Source organism: Cardiocondyla obscurior, linkage group LG06 (assembly GCF_019399895.1).
Source record: "Cardiocondyla obscurior isolate alpha-2009 linkage group LG06, Cobs3.1, whole genome shotgun sequence".
Classification (NCBI taxonomy): Eukaryota; Metazoa; Arthropoda; class Insecta; order Hymenoptera; family Formicidae; genus Cardiocondyla; species Cardiocondyla obscurior.
This window is the reverse complement of record NC_091869.1, coordinates 5168794-5192538: the sequence shown is the minus strand read 5'-3', so window position 1 is coordinate 5192538 and position 23745 is coordinate 5168794. Positions and strand designations below refer to the sequence as shown.

At 38.8% G+C, this 23745-nt stretch overlaps 3 protein-coding genes across 6 annotated transcripts; 2 read left to right on the top strand and 1 right to left on the bottom strand.

Annotated features, from left to right (window-relative positions):
* Positions 1-55: 55 nt before the first annotated feature.
* Herc2 (E3 ubiquitin-protein ligase HERC2) lies at positions 56-16950 on the top strand. Of its 3 annotated transcripts, none has more exons than XM_070658286.1 (13): positions 56-202; positions 378-748; positions 896-1096; positions 1291-1501; positions 1757-2014; positions 2086-13202; positions 13369-13692; positions 13880-14189; positions 14351-15072; positions 15314-15752; positions 15925-16148; positions 16229-16383; positions 16482-16950. In XM_070658286.1, exons 2-13 carry the CDS (start codon positions 556-558, stop codon positions 16713-16715), a joined length of 14388 nt encoding a protein of 4795 aa, XP_070514387.1. In that variant the 5' UTR covers positions 56-202; positions 378-555; the 3' UTR covers positions 16716-16950. The 3 variants fall into 3 exon arrangements, with proteins under 3 accessions (XP_070514387.1, XP_070514388.1, XP_070514389.1); XM_070658287.1 differs by having other exon boundaries at positions 286-748; XM_070658288.1 differs by having other exon boundaries at positions 56-251.
* A 1011-nt stretch (positions 16951-17961) lies between these two features.
* LOC139103520 (sarcosine dehydrogenase, mitochondrial-like) lies at positions 17962-22742 on the top strand. The gene is made up of 15 exons (XM_070658289.1): positions 17962-18382; positions 18496-18598; positions 18760-19016; positions 19107-19319; positions 19449-19772; positions 19890-20052; positions 20136-20283; positions 20364-20502; positions 20581-20781; positions 20880-21147; positions 21231-21360; positions 21440-21696; positions 21772-21934; positions 22036-22143; positions 22223-22742. The coding sequence occupies exons 1-15, from the start codon at positions 18359-18361 to the stop codon at positions 22380-22382; spliced, it is 2658 nt and encodes an 885-aa protein (XP_070514390.1). The 5' UTR covers positions 17962-18358; the 3' UTR covers positions 22383-22742.
* LOC139103525 (peptidyl-prolyl cis-trans isomerase-like 3) lies at positions 21383-23542 on the bottom strand. Of its 2 annotated transcripts, none has more exons than XM_070658298.1 (5): positions 23304-23542; positions 23144-23218; positions 22728-23008; positions 22484-22655; positions 21383-22411 (listed from the first exon to the last, which is right to left on the bottom strand). In XM_070658298.1, the coding sequence occupies exons 1-4, from the start codon at positions 23304-23306 to the stop codon at positions 22529-22531; spliced, it is 486 nt and encodes a 161-aa protein (XP_070514399.1). In that variant the 5' UTR covers positions 23307-23542; the 3' UTR covers positions 21383-22411; positions 22484-22528. The 2 variants fall into 2 exon arrangements, with proteins under 2 accessions (XP_070514399.1, XP_070514400.1); XM_070658299.1 differs by having other exon boundaries at positions 21383-22061.
* Between the last annotated feature and the right edge of the window lie 203 nt (positions 23543-23745).

Here is a 23745-nt window from a genome sequence, read left to right as displayed (position 1 = left end):
TGTCACGGGCGCGTTCAATTGCGCCTACGATCGCGAGTTCGGCGAACTGACAGCGACAAATATTTACAGATGGTGACTGACGGCTAAAAAGACGAAACGGCGCGGCGAAGGCGGGATTCTCTTCGGGCGAGACGCCGCGAAGTGCGCCCAATCGCTAACCTCATCCCTCTGTGATCCAAGATCTAAGCCCCGCGGCTCCGAGGTACGTGGAACAACAATCGTCGCTGGCAGCCCGAGAAACTCCCTCAAAAGTAACACTGTTTTTTTTTCTCCGTTTTCTTTAAGTTAACGTCGCGGGCTCGGGATAACAAGGAAGATCGAGACTCGGGAGTAATAAGTCAATTTTGAGACATATTTTTCTGTTTATTGATCCGCAGAGAGACGGATTAACAACTGTCATGCGATCGCGTGGTGACGAGAAGAGAAAGCAATACCTTCTAAGAAAACGAGGCTATTATTATTAACTGAATCTCAAAGTCTGTCCATCAGCTTGTGTCTAAGTCAATCGATTTAATTGCACATTGGAGGTCCTTATGAAATAAGATTGTAGACAAGATGAGCAACCAATTAAATATAACAGTCAGGCCTGAGGTGAGATTAGATGCCAAGTGGTTGAAGACTGATCTGCAACGATTTCTATATCGCGATGGATTGGCCGAATTGTGGAATGAAATGGTACGAGATGGTGAAATTGTCGGCTCCTTCAGTGATGGTTTGATTAATGCTGCGGGAATTGTAGCAAAAAAAGGTGAGCAAATAAATGAATAAATAAATAAAAAAAAGGTAAGATAAACTTAATTTATATTAAATATTAGTTAAATCTGAGTACATTAGCTTTAAGTATACTAATATAAATTTTTTTAATATTTATAATTTTGCATATGTATTTTTTTAGGCGAAAATGGCCATTATTATTGTGGTATGAGAGTGTTATCTTGTCTTTGCTGTGATGGAATTTGTGGCCCACAACATGGCTGTAATTGTACTCCATGTCAGAAACTGGATGAAGAAGAAACTGCAAGAACAACTGCAATGGTTGAAAAGGCTATGTCTGCCAAGCGAATAATGGACTCATGGCTCTGGGGACCACAGCCATGTGAATATATTTCTATTAACGTTTTGTTTTTCGTTTCAAATTGTTGAATTTTTATTTGAGATATTGCTTACCTGGTAAAGTATAAGCACACATTTTTACTTCAAAGATTTTGGATTTTGAATATTCTAAATTTTACATACAAAAAAACACTTATTAATATCTTTTTACTTATTTATTAATATGTATTTTTGCAGCTTTAACGGACTTGAAAGGATGTATCGATTTATCGATTAAAGAGCAACGGAAGCTGTGTTGTGAAGTAGCAAATAGCACGTTATCTGCAACGCGTTTGAGACAACGTTTAATAGTCGCTAGAAGATATTTTACTGCTCTGTCTCGACATAAACCACAAGAGATTAAAGATACCTCAAACTTACCAAAGTCTATCGGAAAATTACAAAAATCGTATGATATTTTATTAGCCATGTATTTATATTGCAAGCCTCATTCTGTATAGCACAGACCAAATTTATTTATTTATTTATTTAATTTAATTTAATTTTATTATTTTTTTTGGCACATTACACGCAGAACATCGAAACACTTTTTTTTTTAATCTTGATTATATCTTGATCCTTTTTAGAGTACGTTATTTTCTGTGTGTTGTTAATAATATTTAGATCTTTTTTACAACTACTTACATTTTTTAATAAATTACAGGCCAAGACCTAACGAAAAGGCGACTTTAGGATTAGCACGCGTCGGTTCACGAGCGGCCCTCAATTTCTCGTTCGCGTACTTAAGACGGGCTTGGAGATCTGGAGAAGATGTTGAATTTTGTAGTGAATTATTGACTGAATCGTTGGAAGCGTTGCAATCATTACCAGAAGCAACTCTTTTCGATGAAAGCAATGTTTCTCAAGTTTGGCTGGAAGTCGTAGAAAGATCTGCAAAATTTTTAAGACAAGTTGTCACAGGGTACATATATTTCACTTTTATATTAATTTATGATAATTATATAATAAATGGAAATAAATATTTATTTTCAGAGAAGTAACTACTGGGCGATCGTGGCGTCCCGTACCATTATCAGATCAGCATACAGCTCTCTGTTTGTTATTAGAACTAGTCGCGCAAAGGGCTACTCTCTCTAGTTTATTAGATTCCGTTGTTTTATTACTTCATCTCAGTGGCAAACATAAAAATCAAGATAATCGCGTTACGCCACCCGGAAGTACGGCACCGCTCGTCCCGCTATTACGACGTTTGAATATGATACCAGCAACGAAATCTCGTAGGCATTTAGACAGAAATGTTACACCAGGACCCTGTGAAGTGCTACTTAAATATTTACGATTGCCAGACGATGACGCCATATCCGTCGATTTAAGAAAAGCAGCGGTTATTATAATGTGTAATTTAAGCAGACTGGCAGCTCCCCTTTTACCACCCGCTAGTACCGAATACGGATTCCCAAGGAGTGGCAATGGTAGACAAACGTTTCAAGAAGTATTAGCTTGGGGTGGTGTAAAATTTGGAAATGGTTCCACTCCTTTTTACTGCGATGCAATTGCGGAATTGGGCATAAAGCAGCTATGTTGTACCGAACGAGCATTAATAATACTGTCACTGAATGGCAACGTTTATAATATGTATCACGGATCTGAAACTCAATATCCGCAAAGAGTGCATGGATTCGCCGATAAGACAGTTATGATGATCGCGTCTCATTCGGACGGCAAGCATTACTTAGCGTTAACGCAAGACGGCTGTGTATATTCTTGGGGCAACGGAGACGGCGGTAGACTCGGACATCGCGACACCGTTTCGTATGACGAACCGAAATTAATTGAAACACTTTTGGAAAAGATTATCGTGTTTATTGCGTGTGGCAGCACATATTCGGCAGCGATAAGTGCCAGTGGTGAATTATACACATGGGGAAGAGGAAATTACGGTCGATTGGGCCATGGTAATTTTGACGATGTCTTAAGTCCGACATTAGTGACAACTTTAAAGGGTCACACGGTTACACATGTGGCTTGCGGTAGCGGTGATTCTCAAACCTTGTGCGTGACCGCATCTGGTATAGTATTTTCTTGGGGAGACGGCGATTACGGAAAACTTGGCAGAGGAGGTACAGACGTATCCAAAACGCCGAAAATTGTCGACAAGTTGTTGGATATCAACGTGGTGAAAGTATTTTGCGGCGGACAATTTTCTGCGGCGTTAACGGCTCACGGTGAAGTGTATACATGGGGAAGAGGCGACACGTACCGTTTAGGACATGGCAGCGAGGAATGTGTGAGATATCCAAAAGTTATCGAATCGTTGAGAGATAAAAAAGTTAAAGATCTTTCCGTAGGCACCACGCATATATTGGCACTGACAGAAGATCAATTTGTTTATGGATGGGGCAGAAACGATTATGGTCAAATTGATCCCACGTTAGGTTCTGTTATTTCCGAGCCTACGTTATGTCCGACGTTATCCTCGAAAACTGTTATTGGTCTGGCGTCAGGTCCGACTCAAAGCTTTGCCTGGTGCATGTCGGCGTGGTCAGGCGGAGCTAGCAGAGTGGCTTTCGTTGTTGATATATGCGAAGAAACTTTTCAATTGCTTGACACACTTTTATCTAAGTCTTGCGAGGGCCTACCGGGAATACGACCACCAACGCAGGATCGTGAATGTTTAGCGGTAGCTACGTTAAACTTGCTTCGATTACAATTACATACCATGTTAACGCATAACATCGATACGAAATCCGTCGGACTTGCAACAAGTAGTTCGTTGTTAAATTCTTTAAAGCAACGCTGTGTTAATCTAGCAAGCGCGACTGGGATATTAGCAACGATACAAGAAGCGGCGCAAGCAGTTTTACAAACTGGCTGGAGTATACTACTACCAACGGCAAACGAGCGTGCGAAGACACTATCAAGCTTTCTGCCAAATACCTCTAGCAATGTGGAACAATCGAGCTCAGCGAACATATATATAAATAGTGGACAACGGTTTATGGCCGATTTATTAGTATCTAGTTTAATGGTGGATGGCGGACTGGAATTAGCGCTGAAGGCTGCGATTAAAATGGAAATAGCAGACATGCCGGATGAAAAGGATTATCTTGACGTGAGCACATCGAACGTTGTTAAAGTCAAAATCGAAACAAGACAGGGAATAAAAGATGGCTTTAATACTGGTAAAAATATTACTACTATTTCTTTACTTCAATTAATACAGCAGTTAATTAGAAACGGTACATGCATTACACAATCTAGATTGCAGCAAAGCTCGTCACAACAAATAGATCGAAATGAATATCTTCGAAGATTTGATAATTCGCCCAGCTTAAATCTTCTGCTACGTTTTCAACGTTTGTTAATTGCGCAGGTGTACGAGTGCATTACACGCAAATCGCATACGGAAGATCTGCACGATCAGGAAATGATGGGCGCGGAATCTTTATTAAAAAAGTACATTGCACAGATCTGCGATCACGCGACCGAAATATTGCCATTAGCAGCTGAAATTGGTGGCCGTTCTGTCAAAGATTTTATCTCCATTGCCGGTATTTTAAAAAATGATATAATCAACGTATTGCTTTCCGAATTAGTAACATGTTTAATACTGCTGCAAGTAGATTACTCCACGTTACTTATCGATATGAATTGGATGGAAGTAATTGCACCGATATTAGATTCATTAGATCACTTCGTGAAATTGGCGCCGACAATGGAAAAAAACGAAGCGGACGATTTGTCCTGGCCGGGAATTATTGCACCGCTACACGGAAATAAAATACCTATTCAAGAAGAGCCTTCTTTAATAAGATGGGCCGATTTGGAGAATCATAATCGCGACGGTGGTCTTTGGGTAGTAGTAAACAATAACGTTTACGACGTGCAGGATATCAGAAACGATGGCTCTTGGTCTCCCTACGAAGTATTACAAAGATACGTCGTCGGGCGAGACGAAACTTCGGCGGTGACGCAATGCGGTGCACCGTACAGTCAACTTTCGCCACCACGAGGCATGATGGATTCCTGTTTTGTTGGACATTATTGCCAAACGGAACCCGACGAGAACGCACGAGTTACTATCGAGGTGACTGACGTTTGCTCATCTTTACTGGACACGGAGAGAGCTCTGGGATTTTTGTTAGGTTTGCATGCTTACCGAATGCGACAGAGTTTGACGCTTCAATCTGCAGAGAAAGAGGCTGGTGTATGGCTCACCGCAAATTTTTTGCGAGGTGGTTTGCAAGTGTTGCAGCCTCCAAATCCATACGAGGAAGAAAAGGATGAAGCCAGAAGCAATACATCAACCGCTGCTAACTCGCCCACGGAACCACCGCTCCCAGTGCATGCGAAGAACGAACAGCAAAAAGAACACGACGATCGAACGATTACGTTTATACACACATTAGCAGAGGCGCATAAAACCGACGACGGCCACGTTCGAGCATTCTTAGCGATAGTTGACAGATATTCGAAAGCTAACAATCTGTTTTCTCATGCTGATTTTTGCGGCGATCATCCAGTCGAGGAAATCAGTCGAGTTTTAATGGCTGTGATTATAAAGCACCTTGGCTTAGGGCAACAAGCATTTGCGTTAGCGGAACAAGAATTAAAAACTGTTAATAGCGCAAAATTAAACAATCAATTAGCTGACATGGTGCGAGCGATTTATCAAACTAAATGGAATTTAGTACGAATTAGACAACAACAAAATCGCAGTTACAAAGAAGTTTGCGCGCCCGCGCAAGAGAGATGCAGATTTCTCTTGTACGAAGTCAGATCTGCGACGAGTTACGAAGTAAAAGGACTTGAAGATTTAAAACTGCTGCACACCGTCCCTCGATTCAAGAGAGCTGTTCGCATGGTTTTAGCTGATATTCGTAAGAACAAAGACTCGCCTGGCGGAGGCGGTAAGCCAGAAGATATATTAAACGCATCGATACAAAACGCCAAAATGAAAAATAAATCGGACGGAGATACGATGTCTTCTTCCAAAGAAGGTTTGACTGTCGTGGCATCTTCCTCCACAAAATTGGAAGATATATCAGATATAAAAAACAAAATTATGCAAATAAGCGAAAAAATACGATGCGGACCGATACAGTGGAGTACTGCCGATTATAACAGTTTAATGACGAGCATTATCGAGTTCGTTATTAACGATGGTATTGGTGGAGACGTTGAGATATTGCGTCGCGCAATGTACTGTCAAATGCAACGCGCCCGTGTACGAGAAGAAGGTATTTCGACAATGAAAGAATTATTGAAAAAAGATTACCTTATACCGTCGGTGAAATATTCGTTACTTAATGGCTGGCTCGGCTTGACTTACGAAAATAAATCTCTCAGCGACGGAATCGCGCATTGTTTGTATAATATACAGTTAACAACTCCGTATCAAAAATCTAAAGTTATTCTGGCCGAGGCCGAAGTAATTTCGTGGGCGATACAAGCCTTGCGGACGTACGTTGTACAGGCGGAGTTACCGAATAAACAGAAAGTCAGCGGAAAAAGCAGCTTGAATCAAGGTACTTATACTTGGCTGAGAAAATTACCGAGAGCGAGATTTTTGCTGACTATTCTCGGTATGCTGACTAATCATCAGTGTGCCAACGAGATCGGGCTGTTAGTCAATTCAGGCCTCTTGTCAAGCATCTTGACTTTATTAAGGCAAATCGGGCCGTCATCGGCAAGTTTCTGCGAGGGCGGCGAAGGACAGCAAGGCGCGGACGGTGAGACATCGAAAGCAAAGACGGAAATCACGGCGATTTACGAGGATACTCTTCAAAAAAATAAGCCGCCGACTGTTCAACTTAGCGGAACAGAACTTGCGGCGTTGATGAAAGTCGGCACTCGAGTTGTACGAGGAGCAGATTGGAAGTGGGGAGATCAGGACGGTCCACCGCCCGGCGTGGGTAGAGTCATCGGTGAGCTCGGCGAAGACGGATGGATAAGAGTGCAATGGGATAATGGCGCGACGAATTCATATCGCATGGGCAAAGAAGGTAAATACGATTTAAAGCTAGCCGATCCACCGACACCTCCTGATGACGACAGTGATGAAACCGACAGCGAGACGTCACTTGAAGGGAATAGAATGGAGAACACTGGCTATCGCGGAGGAGATCTGCATCCGACCACGTGTCTCAAATCGGCATCGACAAACTTGCTACGAATAATCTTACTCTCCTGCGGTGTAGAAGCGGATAAAATACCCGCGGTATCCATCAAAATTCTCACTTCTACTTTGCACGGCGTAATATCGACTGCAAACAAATCTGGCGAGTCGGCCACACATTTTCAATTAGCGAGACAGCATCACGAAACTTGGGCTACTTTTAGTCTTTTAAGAGCAATCGCGAAATCGACAAAATTATGCAAATCTTTAAGCTCGCAAGCTTGGCTCGATCTTCTTCTGGGCATCGTTATTGACGAGACTAAGCCATGCCTCGAGAAGCAAATTATGATTACGAAATTACTGGCGGCTGTTTTACCTTCGTGGGGAACAGAGACGATTCTGAGCGACATGATGCAGTTTTTGGAGAAATCTTTTGGAATATTAGGCCAAGTGGCTCTTACGTGCGATATTGCTGCTGGTTCTGAGCTTCATTCAAATAAATGCCGTATGTCTTTGACCGCATCGTATAGTTCTACGGTCGTTGAAGAGCTAACATGGTTAATTCGATTTTTGCATTCTCTTCCCGGTTGGAACGAAGCCATAAACAGATTTCTCTCTACGAAATTAGCATTAACGATAGATCTTTGGAACGACAGCTCGTTATATCATATACAGATGAATGAAAACGGTGGCGAAAATGGCCCTTTTATTCAACGAGCAGTTATGGCAACACTCGTCGTTATCGGTGGCTTAGATAACAGAATAAGAATTGGCGGCTTAGTAAATTCTGACGGCGAAATAGGCACAGTTTGCAAATTTACGAAGCACTCGAAAATTGTTATTCAATTATGGAATAATAGTGGGACGCGAAAAATAGTGCCGTTTCACACGGTAAAGCGAATTAACGAGAAATTTCAATTGGAGAGGATGCCTTTAACGGAAACGCTTATATCTGTCTGGGCAAATTTATTTTTAGGTATCGCCTGTATGGATAAACGACCTGGTGGCATGCCCGTTATCGCTGGTGCTGTGAATGCTGCGATATTGCGAAGTCAACAGCAACAACTCGCGGCTTTAAATGCCGGAAAAGCTATGCTCGCTTATCAATCAAAATTGCGGAAAATCTTAAAATATTCGTTTACTAATGATATCAACGACGATGAAAAACGTACTTCAATGCTTCTGCAGGAAATGCTGTTACGAGCTACGAAGCCACAACCATTAAAACCGATATTTAAACGTAGAGAATTAGAAGAGGCCGCTCTGGCGGTCTCTCAATATTTAGTCTCCGAATTACGGCATACACCTATTCAACGAATCGGTATAATTTCAGATCCTACTACGCCTACATCCGATTGCTCACTGGTTTCTTTAACGTCAAGCCAAAGAAAGCATTGTAAAAGCAATACAGCAGCCAGAAGAAGTTCTACGGCAGCGCCCATTAGTCCTTTGGTAGCTCAATTAATTGAAATGGGTTTTCATAAGAAGATCGTCGAATTAGCTATCAAAAGTTTGAGCGTCGCTGAACAAGGTAGTGTTACGGCGGAAAGTGTGGTCGGCTGGTTATTAGAAAATCCAGATGCGGCTCTCAGCGACACGGAAACTTTGTCTAGCTTAGATGGCTTAACTGATGGCAGTGACGATTCGATTAGCGAAGATTTAGATGACTCTCCATCGGGGCAAGAGGGTGCTATGGGCGGCGGTGCACCACCAACTTACATGAAACGATCCGATTTTTTATCGGTTGACGAATATGCAATTTACGTACGCGATAATGTAGTCCCCGGTATGTTGGTGCGATGCTGCAAGAGCTACGAAGAAGTGGAGTACGGCGATGTCGGCCAGGTAATAAAAATCGACGCAGAGAACTTACATGATCTGAACGCACAAGTTGCGTGGCAACGTAAGGGAGGTTTATACTGGATGCGTTTTATTCATATAGAATTACTTGGTTATCCTCCATCTTTACCAGGTCCATCGCCCGCGCTAAAAGTTGGAGATAAAGTCAGAGTTAAGGCGTCAGTGACTGAGCCGAAGTACAACTGGGGATCTGTAACTCATCACTGCGTCGGAGTAGTCACGGCAATAACTAATAATGGCAAAAATGTATCTGTTGATTTTCCGCAGCAGCACGGATGGACCGGCTGCGTCGCCGAAATGGAAAAAGTACCGTCTTGCCATCACTCTGTAATTTGTAATTCATGCTGCCTATCGCCGATTTCCGGTCCCAGATTTAAATGCAAATATTGCGACAATTATAATCTCTGCGAAAATTGTTTCTACACTAAGCGATCACACCGACATGGTTTTAATAGAATTGTGGAACCCGGTTCGGCAGCGGTGTATGCCGGAAAACCGGGAAGATATCACAGACAAGATTTATCAGAATCGCATTTAATTGACGATTGGTCGAAGTGTATCAGGACCTTGAGTGTATCTTCGCGAGAAAATTGGGCAACACGTCTAGTAGATGGATCCGGAAAATATTGGCAAAGCTGTGGATCGCAAGGTAAACACTGGATTCGCCTGGAAATGTTACCTGGCATTTTAATACAGTCTCTCAAGATTATTGTTAATCCACAGGATAGTAGTTACATGCCTTCTATAATTGCAGTCAATGTAGGAGATTCTTTTACAAATTTAGTGGAATTAAGAACGATAACTATACGTTATTCGGATACTAGCGTTACGTTACTTCAAGATATGAAAGAATATTATCCATGTATTGAAATAGCGATAAAACAATGTCGAAACGGCGGCATAGATTGCAAGATACACGGTTTACGCATAATCGGCCGTCAAAATATGTTCGAAAATCAACTTACGACTTCGGTTTCTTTTCTCGCATCTGATTGGGAAGTTTTGCAGGAACAAGTTGCGATACAACGAAACACCGACGTACCTCCTCAGCAATCAGCCGTTTACGTATGGGGATTAAACGATAAAGATCAATTAGGAGGTTTAAAAGGATCTAAAATTAAATTGCCAATCTACAGCGAAGTTCTATCAAAATTGAAGCCGATTCATATTGCTGGAGGAAGCAAAACTCTTTTTATCGTTAGCCAAGAAGGTAAGCTGTACGCTTGCGGAGAAGGAACGAATGGTAGATTAGGTTTAGGAGACGATAATAATGTGTGCGAACCGAAAGCCATACCTTTCCTGAGTCAATTTGTGATAAAAAAAGTGGCAGTACATTCAGGTGGAAAACACGCTTTAGCGCTTACTCAGGATGGTAAAATTTTCTCGTGGGGTGAAGGCGAAGATGGAAAATTAGGGCACGGAAACTGCATATCGCTAGATAAGCCGAAGTTAATAGAAGCATTAAAATCGAAAAGAATTCGAGATATCGCTTGCGGATCCGGACATTCGGCGGCAATCGCTAGTAATGGCGAGTTATATACTTGGGGCTTAGGCGAGTACGGTAGATTGGGCCACGGAGATACCATCACACAAACAAGACCAAAATTAGTGCAAGCTTTAGTTGGACAGAGAGTCGTTCAAGTAGCTTGTGGTAGCAGAGACGCGCAAACTATGGCTTTAACCACTGATGGCTGTGTATATTCTTGGGGCGACGGTGATTTTGGTAAGCTGGGTCGAGGCGGAAGCGACGGCTGTTATACGCCTTTACAAGTAGATCGATTAAATGGCTTAGGTGTCATACAAGTAGAATGCGGAGCGCAATTTTCTCTCGCCCTGACGAAATACGGCGAAGTGTGGACGTGGGGAAAAGGAGATTATTTCCGTTTAGGTCACGGTAACGATCACCATGTTCGAAAGCCTACGCTAGTTGAAGGTCTACGAGGCAAAAAAATTATTCACGTAGCAGTCGGTGCGTTGCACTGTCTTGCAGTAACAGATGTCGGCCAGGTATACGCCTGGGGTGATAACGATCACGGGCAGCAAGGTAATGGCACGACAAGCGTTAACAGAAAGCCATCGTTGGTGCACGAGCTGGAGGACGCGAGAGTGAACAGAGTATCCTGCGGCTCGAGTCACAGCATAGCTTGGGTATTAGTCGATCAACCAAGCAACGGAAATCAAGATCCCGTCACATTTCCGACGGCAAGAGATCCATTAGGTCAAATGTGTCTAGGATTAAATAACGCGCCAGAGCAAAACGGCACAGTTTCTATGACAAGCGACACCGTTGCAACGAGACCTTCGCTTGCTAGTATAATACTTTCGTTAGAAAGCAATGTCGCTAAACAACAAGCTCTGCAGCATGTAATAAACGCTCTTCTTATTATGCAGGCACGAGTGGCAATAGTGACGGCTTTGCAGAGTCATTCGATGTTGAACGGCTGTGCATCGGCAAAGCACGTACCGATAGCACCGGTGATGGAAACGATACCTTCATCAGAGGCGGCTATGACATCTAGCACGGAGCATGCCGTTTATCAGAACGTTGGTGACATTGCGCAAGGCGGAGGAGAAGCTCCAGCAAACGTTGCCGAAGCTGTCAATGTAACCACCAGTCCCAAGCTAACTCCCGAGTCTGAAGATTATCCACTGGCCATGCTAGCCATGTCTATGTCAAGTTCTGCCAGTCTCTCTTCACGTGCTTCAAGAATATCAACGATTGCGATGAGCGTTATAGCGGCGACTTCGACGTCTAACGCGCAGGTGGTAGGTGAGGACAGCACGACAGCCTCTGGCTTAGACGAATTCACGTCAGCATTAACGGAAGACGATGCAAGAGTTCTGGTAGATTTATTAAAACTTGCGGTAGCAAATAGAGTCTGTTCATCGGCTAAAGAAACGATAGCATCGGTGCTAATTGCTCTAGGAAAAGTCAACGGTTCCATCGGCAGCATGCTTTTAGAACTGTGTGTAACGGAGCTAGAAGACACTGCGGCGAATAGCAATTGCGTTAATAATACACCGCAGCCTGTAGTACAAGAAACGCCGCATCCTTATATAGATGACACAACATTAACCGGCCACGTTAAAATACCTGGTGCGGAGGCTCTACGGGTGGAGTTCGATCGACAGTGTTCCACGGAGAAGCGGCACGATCCGCTCACAATTATGGATGGTAGCGGTAGAGTAGTAGCAGTCAGATCTGGCAGAGAGTGGACTGAATGGGGCCCGGAAATCAAGATTCAAGGGGACGAATTAAGATGGCGATTCTGCTCCGACGGATCCGTCAACGGCTGGGGCTGGAAATTCACGGTGTATCCTATTTTAGCCAAAACAGCGCCTTACGAGCTTGGATCTGACAGAGCGGTATTATCGCAGCCGACTATAGCTCTTGCAGAGCATCTTCTCATGGATAACAGTCTAATAAATTCCGATAGGAACGTCGCCTCGCGTTTGGCCACTGCTCTGGGCCAGTGCAGCCAGTTAAGCACTTTATCTGCACAACAGAGAATGTGGGCATTGAGAAAATTACAGGTGGTTTATACAAACGGACCGGGCATAAAGCCTGAGGTGGCACTCTCGTCTCTACTTGGCTCTCTACCGCAAGCACTTTTAAGACAGTACGCTTACGAGGATCCTATGGTTCGAGGCGGCAAGCAATTGATGCATAGTGATTTCTTCAAGGTTCTCGTGGCGCTCGCCTGCGACCTCGAGCTCGACGGTATGCAATTCTGCTCTGAAATGCATAAATGGTCTTGGTTTCGCAGGTACTGCCTCGCTGCACGCGTGGCGAAGTCACTCGTTGACCGCATTCCTTTGCCAAAAGCGTTCTGCCATGAAGTCACAAAGCAGCTGAACGAAATGTCGCTGGATGGAGATGCCGACTATACGAAGGATCATGAAAATCATTCTATATTTAAGCAGGGTCACGATGAACAATTATTGCAATGGTTGAATCGTCGTCCGGAGGATTGGACGTTATCGTGGGACGGATCTGGTGCGATTTACGGATGGGGACACAATCACAGAGGTCAGCTAGGAGGTCTGGAAGGGCCAAAAGTTAAGTTACCTGCACCGTGCGAAAGTCTGTCAGCGCTTAGACCGATTCAACTAGCTGGCGGAGAACAAACTTTATTTGCCGTAACTGCCGATGGAAAAGTCTATTCGACTGGTATGGTAAAATAATTAATTTTAAAATTAATTTATTAATTATATTTTTATTATTTAATTATATTATATAAATAAAATTAAAAAATTTAATTAACTTCTTTTAATAGACGTGTAAAATGTCGAGTTTAAAAATAATATTTTATATTTTACATACTATATTTTTATAGGCTACGGGGCTGCAGGACGTCTTGGAATAGGAGGAACAGATTCTGTAATGATCCCGACGTTATTGGAATCGATACAGCATGTATTCATTAAAAAGGTGGCTGTTAGCTCAGGCGGCAAACATTGCATTGCTTTAAGTTCGGAAGGTCACGTGTATTCCTGGGGCGAAGGCGACGATGGTAAATTGGGACATGGAAACAAAGTGTCGTACGATCGGCCAAAATTAATCGAAGATTTACTTGGCGTAGAAATCGTAGATATAGCTTGCGGTGGTCATCATAGTGCCGCTATTACCAGCGCTGGTTGGTTGTATACTTGGGGAAAAGGTAATATTATATTATATTTATATTATATTTATATTTATATTTATAATGCTTTATATTTATGCTATATATTTATAATGCTTTATATTATATTTGTAATAATTTCGAAAATATTTAATAAATATTTAATTTTATTATAATTTTATAAAAGGTAATTATACAACTGTAATTAAAAAAAAATTAATTACAGGACGATACGGACGTCTTGGACATGGTGACAGTGACGATCAGTTACGACCGAAAGTAGTAGAAGCTTTGCAAGATTACAAAGTAATTGACGTAGCATGTGGAAGCGGTGATGCACAAACTCTTTGCGTAACCGACGACGACAATGTATGGAGTTGGGGCGATGGAGATTACGGAAAATTAGGAAGAGGCGGAAGCGATGGATGTAAAGTTCCACTAAAGATAGATTCTCTTGCTGGACTCGGCGTGGTTAAAGTCGAATGCGGTAGTCAATTTTCGGTTGCTTTAACGAGATCCGGAGCGGTTTATACCTGGTAATAATAAACAATACATAATTTATTTTGACATAATTCTTTTATTTATTTATAATAAATTATCTTTATTAATAATAATTTTATGTTAAAAAACATTATTAATAATAATAATAAAATAATCTTTAAAATATCTATTTAAAATATTTTTTATTTCCGTGCAGGGGCAAAGGTGACTATCATCGCTTAGGACATGGCACCGATGACCATGTACGTAGACCACGTAAAGTAGCCGCATTGCAAGGAAAAAAGATTATTTCTATAGCGACGGGTTCTTTACATTGCGTCGCGTGTTCCGACAAGGGAGAAGTTTTTACTTGGGGCGACAACGACGAAGGCCAGCTTGGCGATGGCACTACGAGCGCGCTTCACAGGCCGAGATTGGTACACGCGTTACAGGGAAAGAAAATCACACGAGTCGCTTGCGGTAGTGCGCACACGTTAGCTTGGAGTACTGCAAAAGCAACGCAAAGCCGAATGCCGGCGTCCACACCCATGGAATACGATCTAGTTAAAGATTTGTCATATTCTGTACTGCGCAATAGACTGGTATTACTGCATCATTTCGCAGAACTTTTATGTCCTGCTTTAGCGATGTTTCCGATCACTGGGCATATCGGGCTGAGCAAACTGGCTCCTATGCTGGTGTATAGCATAAAAGAAGCGACGTTTCGCAAGGTTATTCAAGCTACAATGGTCAGAGATCGCCAACACGGGCCTGTAATCGAATTGAATAGGATACAAGTGAAAAGAGCGAGAGCAAAAGGTGGATTAGCTGGACCAGACGGTATGAAATCTGTCTTCGGCCAAATGGTGTCAAAAATGTCTCTTTTGACACAGGACGTACTGTTTCTACCTCATAGAGTATGGAAAGTGAAATTCGTGGGTATGTATCGTATTCACAATTATAATTTCTGATTAAATTACACAAAATATTTAATACATTTTTTATTACACAAACAATTTAATACATTTTTTATTACATAAATTATTTAATACATTTTTTATTACACAAAATATTTAATACATTTTTTATTACACAAAATATTTAATACATTTTTTATTACACAAAATATTTAATACATTTTTTATTATACAAAATATTTAATATATTTGTGTGATCGTAGGGGAAAGCGTCGACGATTGCGGCGGTGGATACAGCGAAAGTATAGCAGAGATGTGCGACGAATTACAAAATGGTTCTTTACCGTTATTTATACCTACACCAAACGGCCGCGAAGATAATGGCACGAACCGAGATTGCTTCTTGTTGAATCCTATGGCAGACTCACAATTGCATATGAATATGTTTCAATTCTTAGGCATTCTAATGGGCATCGCTATACGAACTGGTAGTCCCTTGAGTTTAAATCTAGCTGAACCAGTTTGGAAGCAACTCGCAGGTATACCTTTGACACCTGCCGATTTGACGGAAGTCGATCGGGATTATGTCCCTGGCTTGCTTTGCATTAGAGACATGGATCCCGATGAGAAAGTCTTTCAGACGTTAGAAATGCCTTTTTCCACACCATCTGCTGCAGGAAACGATGTGGCATTATCTAACAGGTATTACAGTCAGTAAATTTGTATATTTATTTTTATTTTATACAAAATTTTATATGGAACAAACTCTAAAAATTATTTTAAATAAGAACATATTTTTGTAGAAATTATTTTATTATTAAACTTTATTATTAAGAAAAGAAATACATTTTTATTATTATTATACAATTTTTAGATATCTTAAAATAACACCAGAAAATAGGCACGAATATGTAAGATTGGCGTTAGATTATAGACTACATGAATTCGATGCTCAAGTAGCAGCTGTACGAGAAGGCTTATCAAAAGTCGTTCCTGTGCCCTTATTGGCATTATTTAGCGGTGCTGAACTTGAAACAATGGTTTGTGGCAGTCCAGATATACCACTTAATTTATTAAAATCCGTTGCAACATATAAAGGTACATGCTTTATTACAATCGTATGCATCGTGTCAAAGTATTATTATTAACAGCTTTAAAAAATTTAATTTGTTTTACAGGTATCGAAGCGATTGCACCACTTGTTCAGTGGTTCTGGGAAGTTATGGATGAATTTTCTAATCAAGAACGATCGCTTTTTCTTCGTTTTGTTTGGGGTAGAACGCGTTTACCACGCACAATTGCAGATTTTAGAGGCAGAGACTTTGTTTTACAAGTAAGTAATTGTAAAAAATTTAGAAAAAAAAAAACATTGTTCGATAAGAAATATTAAAAATGTAATAATTGTATATCACATCGTTATTTTTCTGTTAGGTAATGGATAAATACAACCCACCGGACCAGTTTCTTCCTGAAAGTTACACATGTTTTTTCCTTCTGAAAATGCCGCGATATTCATGTAAAACAGTTCTACGACAAAAACTAAAATACGCGATTCATTTTTGTAAAAGCATTGACACCGACGAATACGCTCGAGTACAAGCTGCAACCAATTCCGACACAGAAGATACAGACAGTTTAGCAAGCGAAGAACATACTTCGCTTTAAATCATTCATTACGTGAAATGGTTATTTGTGTTTGAAATGGCATTTCCGTTGACTTCTTTAAAAATGTGTTCACAGAATCTCCAAAAAAAATCCTATTTTTCTTACACAGTATTTATATGCTCTACACACTATGCTAATACTTAAATATATATATACTGCTTTTGTAGCACGACCAGTTTATTGTATAGTAGATGTTAATAACGAAAATTAAATAAATCATTAAGATTATTAGGGTTTTCTTAGCCAGTAATGTTATTTATTTTATAGCTAGACATCGAATATACTTAATTCCGAAGTTTTCTACTAGTATTTTTAGTCTAATGTCAGAATTGTTAGTTAGACAAAAAATAGTTTGCATAACGTCGTTATATATTTCGAAGTACGCCTTAGAAATACATTACGATTTTAAAGCAAACAGTATTATATGTTCCACCATGATTTTTAATTAATTCCATATTTAAATTGCATATTTCGTAAAGTGATTAATATGCAACGGAAATATCCACTAATCTTGTTTCTTTTAATAAATAATTAAGTTGTGTTGCAGATAAGAGCTAGTGCAATGTCATCTTCTCTCACATATTTACTAAATTATTTATTGGCTATAAATGACGCATATACATAGATGCCCAATTATCTCAAGTATCGCAATCGAAATGTTCTGATATAAAATCAAGGTTAAAAGGATGTTTCTTGCATTGTTCTATATACTTTTACAATAAAATTGTAGGTGTGTACATGTTTGAGAATAAAAATTCTCTTAAGAATCTCGTTATCGGCGATAAATATTTTTTAGAGTTTATACAACGATACGGAAGATAATTTTAAAAGCTTATAAAATTTATCAAAAAAATATTACTTGCGATATTAAACTTAAATATAATTTTTAGAAATTTTCTTTTAACATCAATTTGCATGCTTTTCACCAAGTCTTGATCAATTTCATGTCTATGTTGTAATAAATTATCAATTTTATATAATCATATGATTATTTTTGTAAACTAAATAAATAACGTATAATTAAATTACGATACGTTTCTAGTTCTACTTGGTGCAAGTCAGTAAAAACTAATCTCATGACGAAATTAGTTTCTCTTTTTTTTTATCATTATATGTCAACGCAGCAATATAAGATATTTTTAGTATACATACAATAATACGTGTAATAACGCACACACTGCAGAAATGACGAGTGAAAAAAAGAAACGCAGATTACGTTGAGACATACTTAAGCAATTGTATACCGTTTAATACTAACCCTTTCTTTTCTTTTTTTTTAGGTATTGTTTTTCTCATTTAACATATGAAAATATGTTGAGTAATGGTGTCTTGCGATTGACGTCGATAACTTCCCTTTTTTTCATTAAAACGAATTACATGGAGGCAAGGATTTTTTTTATCAAACGCACGATGCACACGAATGCGAACTGATACCGAGAGAGAGAAAGAGTGAGAGAACTCAACGAAACGCGACGTTGTAATAAGAATCTTTGTGATAATGTACGTATATGCTATAAACAGTGTGAAGAATGAATTGGCATAATAGTCGCGCGATACTGCGCGATCTGTGAACGAAGGGGACTGTAGTTCAATCAGTGCTAATATTGCAATTACATACAAGCGGTCTGCGAAGTACAACAAAAATGCTTCGCTTAGTAAGAAACAAGGTGTGTATTAATGAAAGCATCGTATTTAATGATACATTAAAGAACATAATTCTGTTGATTTTAATTTTCTACATAAAAATTGCATGTATTTAAATGTTTCTTTTCATTTTTAGTTACCCAAATGGAGCCGCATAAATAACCGAGCGGTCGCTACGTTTAAAGAAAATGAAATAAAACACATTGACGTGCCCAGCACTGCAGACGTTGTAATAATAGGTAAGTAATTAAATTTACTCGTGTGAAAACAAAATATTAATATTTTAGTAACTTGCATGAAAATTAAATATGCTGTACATTAATTACAAATTTATTAAACATTATTTGATCTTTGCGAATAGAGATTTATTAATAATTTCAAATTAAAATATTTGTGATAGGTGGTGGCAGCGCTGGTTGCAATGCACTTTATCAATTAGGTAAACGTGGGGTCAAAGCGGTGCTCTTGGAAAAGTACAAGCTTATATCTGGCACGACCTGGCATACAGCAGGTCTTCTGTGGCATTTGCGCGGTATAGATGATGTAGAAACAGAATTGCTGAAAGCTTCGCGATTGCTTTACGAATCTTTGCAAGAAGAGACAGGAATAAATCCAGGATGGATAAGCAACGGTGGACTTTGTATCGCTCATACTCCAGTAAGTGCGAATATCTCTACAAGATATGCTTTTTATCCATTCCTCGAAAAATAAAAAAAAAATAATAATAATTTATTGGATTTTTTGTAGGAGCGAATAGCCGAATACGAACGATTAATGACTAGCAGTAAAATTTTCGGCATCGACGCATACATGATTGATCCGGATGAAGCGAAGAAAAAGTTTCCTCTTCTAGATAAAAATGCGTTTAAAGCCGCGTTTTTTTCTCCAGGGGATGGCACGATAGATCCTGCTATGTTAGTGAATGCGTTGACAAAATCAGCAGAAAGAAACGGTTGCAAGGTACTTACATTTTCTTCCCGATAATAAATAAATAATTAAACTATTTTGTACGAGTGATTAGAACAAATAAAATTCTACAGTTAATTATTCGTTGAAAGATGATTAATATAACTGTTGAATTTCTTTAAGGTCATTGAAAATTGCCCAGTTACAAAAATTCTCGTAGACGACACCGATGGCCACAAAACCGTTCGTGGAATAGAAACACCTCATGGTATTATAAAAACTAACGTTATATTGAATGCGGCGGGAGCATGGTCTGGAACAATATCACGAATGGTAGGATTGGATATTCCATTAGTACCAATGAAACACGCATACATTGTTACTGAGCCGATGAATGTGCGAGGATTGCCAAATATTCGAGATCCTGATTTTGATATTTATTTTCGAGTCCAAGGTGGAAATATTTGTATTGGAGGATACGAGCCAAATCCTATAGTGTTAAAATATGTAAGTTTTACGTATGTGAGATATATATATATATGATTTAATTACTGTTATAAACAAGTATGAAATAATTTAAAATCTACGTGCTTTTGATTAACTTTAATAATATGTATTGCCAAGCCGCCAGAAGACTTTTCCTTTAGTCTATACGAATTGAACTGGGAGGTATTCAATACTCATGTAGAGACGATGAATCGACTGATGCCTGCTTTGGCGACCACTGGAATAAGAACAACGGTGTGCGGTCCAGAAAGTTTCACTCCAGATCACAGACCTATCATGGGTACAAAATTTCAACTTTAATTTACAACTGATAATTATATGTGATATAGATATGTTAAGTTTAAAATATAACAATGTCCGAAGGTGAAGATCCGCGCTGCACAGGTCTCTATTACTCCTGCGGATACAACAGCGCTGGAATGATGTTCGGAGGTGGTTGTGGAGAACAAATAGCAACATGGATAATCAATGGACACCCGGACAAATACATGTTCAGGCAGGACATCAGACGGTAAAAAGAACAAGACTACATTATCAATATTATATTAATATTTGGATTTTGAGTCTCTATACATATTTCTTTTTATTTAGATACATACCAGAGCAAAGAAAAAATTCAGTTTGGATAAACGAGCGAAGTCATGAGGCTTATGCAAAGAATTACAATATTGTTTTTTCACATGACGAACATTTAAGCGGCAGAAATTTGAAGACGGATCCTTTCCACAACGTAAAATATATTTTATGTCAATTTTTTTATCAACAAAGTTATGTTAATAAAACGAGATATATTATTACTATTTTTTAGTTTCTTATCAATGAAGGTGCTGTTATGGAAGAACGACAAGGATGGGAACGTCCAGGATGGTTTTTACCAGAAGATAAGACTGCTCCAGTTTTACCTTACGATTATGGTGGCTATTGCGACAAACCAAAGAATACGAATGATACATATGCTGACATATTAAAAACAGAAAATACATTTGATTTTCCACCGCATGATAATATCGTAAGTTTTTCTTTCTCTTTTAAGATTGAATTTAAGATTATAAAATTTTTTTCTATAAAAAATGTTGACTAAATTATGTTTCTATGCATTTATCACAGATACGAGAGGAAGCACTCGCTTGTAGGAATAATGTTGCTTTATTTGATATGTCATATTTTGGAAAACATTACATATGTGGCCCAGACGCGAAAAAAGCGGTGGAATATTTATTTACGTCGGAGGTAGATCGAGAAAGTGACAGAATCGTATACACCTGTATGCTAAATAAAAGAGGAGGCGTAGAAAGCGATTGCACAGTTACCGGTCTAGAATCTGGCATGGGTGGTGTCGTCGATCCTATATTTAAAGGAAAAGCTTTTTATATAGGTATTTCTTTTTATATTTTTATATGTGAACGCGTATTTTATTTTCATTCTACATGTTATTAATACTTCCGCTTCTGATTTCAGTGAGTGGAGGCATGTCATCATATCATACTTGGGCTCATATGACCAAAATAATAAGAGAAAAAGGTTTTAACGTGTCTGTGCATAACGTCACAGAACAAATAGGAATTTTATCAGTTCAAGGTCCTAATAGGTATCAAAATAAAGTGCAACTATTAATTTCAAAAAATATATTTCAAATATTATTTATAAAATATATTTTATTATTACAGCCGCCAAGTTCTTGGAACTTTAATCGACGATGATCTCTCGAACAAGTCATTTCCATTGTCGACTTCAAAATTAGTGCGTATAGATGGTGAAATGGTGCACATGTTTAGACTTAGTTTTGTCGGTGAACTTGGTTTCGAACTACACATTCCAAGAAGCTCGTGCGAAAAAGTTTATAAAGCTTTAATGGAATGTGGTAAAAAATATGATATGAAATTAGCTGGTTTCAGAGCGCTTTATAGTTTAAGTTGTGAGAAAGGTGCGAAGTAGTATATAAAATTTTTTTATTTTTTTAACTCTGCACTTGTGAAAATTAACAATTTATTTTTATCAGGGTATCATCTTTGGGGTTCAGACTTGAGATCAGACGACAATCCAATTGAAGCGGCTTTAGAATTCGTCTGCCGTAAAAATGGCAATTACTTAGGAAAAGCAGTTGTTGACCAATGCCGTAAAAATGGAATAAAAAAAAGACTGGTACATTTACATATAAATGAGTGAGTATATCGTTTTGCAATCTGACCCCGATATTGCTAGTTTATCAGTATTTTGTCATCAAATGTACGCAAGCTGTGTACAAATATTTGTTCAATCACAGTAACATTCCACTGTGGGGTATGGAAACTGTTTATAGAAATGACCAATTAGTTGGTTATTTAAGAAGAGCAGAACATGCTTATACGTATAAAAGTAGCATTGGACTAGCGTAAGTAGATTGAATAACGAGAGAAAAACATTCAATAATTATATACATATATATACAAATTAATTTTTGTCTTATTCAGATACATCAAAGCTCCAAATGGACAAAATATTACGAAAGAATTTTTAGAAACAGGTACTTATCAAATTGAAGCAAGAAAAAAAAGGTATCCTGCAAAGATGTATCTCCAAAGTCCATTTGATCCAAAGAACAAGAGATTATTAGGTATATATACAATATAAAAATGTTTATTCTTTTGATTGTTAACTATCTATAAAAAATATTGTACATGCCTAAATAATTATTTTATATTTTTTATATATAAAAGAAATAGTATCAATACCTTGTACTGCTATGACATATAATGTGAACATTCCATCACTCAGGTCTACCCTGCTAATGGATTAGCATGTATAGTTATATTATTTATTCTGATTTCTGCAAGTGGTTTATAATTCTTAGGATTTACTGGTAGTTTTTCTAATTGCTCCAAGGTTTCTAAGCCATCAATAACTCTGCAATAAAAAATTAACATAATTTTAGATTTGCTGTATATATAACAAAAATTAAAAGAAAAATATACTTACTTTCCAAATAAAGTATATTTAAGGTCCAAGTGTGATTGTGGTGCATAGGTTATGAAAAACTGACTTCCATTTGTGTTAGGTCCATTATTAGCCATAGAAACAAGACCTCTCGCATTATGTTTTAGTTCTTCCTTAAATTCATCCTCAAACTTGTGGTTCCATATTGAGGTTCCTCCCTTGCCAGTATTGGTGGGATCACCAGTTTGTACAATAAAACCTTTTATATTTCGATGGAATAAGCAATTGTCGTAGTATCCACTTGCACACAACGCAAGAAAATTCTAAAATAAAATTCTTTTGATAAATGAGTCGACATCAACGGTTACATTAATCGACATTAAAGGTTATGTATCGTTGATGACTCGTATAAATGTTCATTAAAGTTACGTGATAATACACACAAAATTAATTAATACCTCACACGTTTTGGGACACATTTCGCAAAACAGTTCTATTTTAATGTCACCGACATCCGTGTGCAACGTTACGCTCTGAAAAATAAGAAACACAATATTTGCGTTATTTGGCCAAAACAGCATAAATGCAATTTGTAAAATATTAAACAATTTAACGTACCATTTTTCACAATATATGTCGCATGTTCAAGTCTAAAATTAATTCTGTTGACTGAAAACCGCGTTTGACAACAAACAAATGCTCCGATCTTCTCGCGCGTCCAAGCAAGAGGAAAAGTTCAGAAGTGCAGGTAAAATAGCGCACTAGAATTAGATGCGCGTGGTTTTATTTTAAAGTCAAAACAAAATCCAAATTAATTCTCGACGAATTTTGAAAGAAGAAGCGTATAGACAAAAGACCCAATAAATAGTCCTCGCGTTCAACACGTAAGTAACATACGAAGTAAATTAATTTTTTTAGCAAACAGAAATATATCGTGAGAGGAAAAAAAAGTGACGCGGAGGTGCGTTTTTGATCTTGTCGGTGACCGAACGAAAGGAATCCGCGCGGCAGCGCCGCTTGTGGCGGCGAGGTTAATTATCTCCCCATTTGCGTGCATTCA

What these genes read in the sequence shown, in the direction of transcription:
- Herc2 (XM_070658286.1), top strand. Translation starts at nt 556, where the DNA reads ATGAGCAACCAATTAAATATAACAGTCAGGCCTGAGGTGAGATTAGAT. An exon ending in GCTCTGGGGACCACAGCCAT is followed by an intron (nt 1,097 to 1,290) that starts GTGAATATATTT and finishes GTATTTTTGCAG; the next exon opens with CTTTAACGGACTTGAAAGGA. An exon ending in TTAAGACAAGTTGTCACAGG is followed by an intron (nt 2,015 to 2,085) that starts GTACATATATTT and finishes ATTTATTTTCAG; the next exon opens with AGAAGTAACTACTGGGCGAT.
- LOC139103520 (XM_070658289.1), top strand. Translation starts at nt 18,359, where the DNA reads ATGCTTCGCTTAGTAAGAAACAAG. An exon ending in AGATCACAGACCTATCATGG is followed by an intron (nt 20,053 to 20,135) that starts GTACAAAATTTC and finishes CAATGTCCGAAG; the next exon opens with GTGAAGATCCGCGCTGCACA. An exon ending in TAGTTTAAGTTGTGAGAAAG is followed by an intron (nt 21,697 to 21,771) that starts GTGCGAAGTAGT and finishes TATTTTTATCAG; the next exon opens with GGTATCATCTTTGGGGTTCA.
- LOC139103525 (XM_070658298.1), bottom strand. An exon ending in TGTGTCCCAAAACGTGTGAG is followed by an intron (nt 23,009 to 23,143) that starts GTATTAATTAAT and finishes ATTTTATTTTAG; the next exon opens with AATTTTCTTGCGTTGTGTGC. An exon ending in AAATATACTTTATTTGGAAA is followed by an intron (nt 22,656 to 22,727) that starts GTAAGTATATTT and finishes TTTTTATTGCAG; the next exon opens with AGTTATTGATGGCTTAGAAA.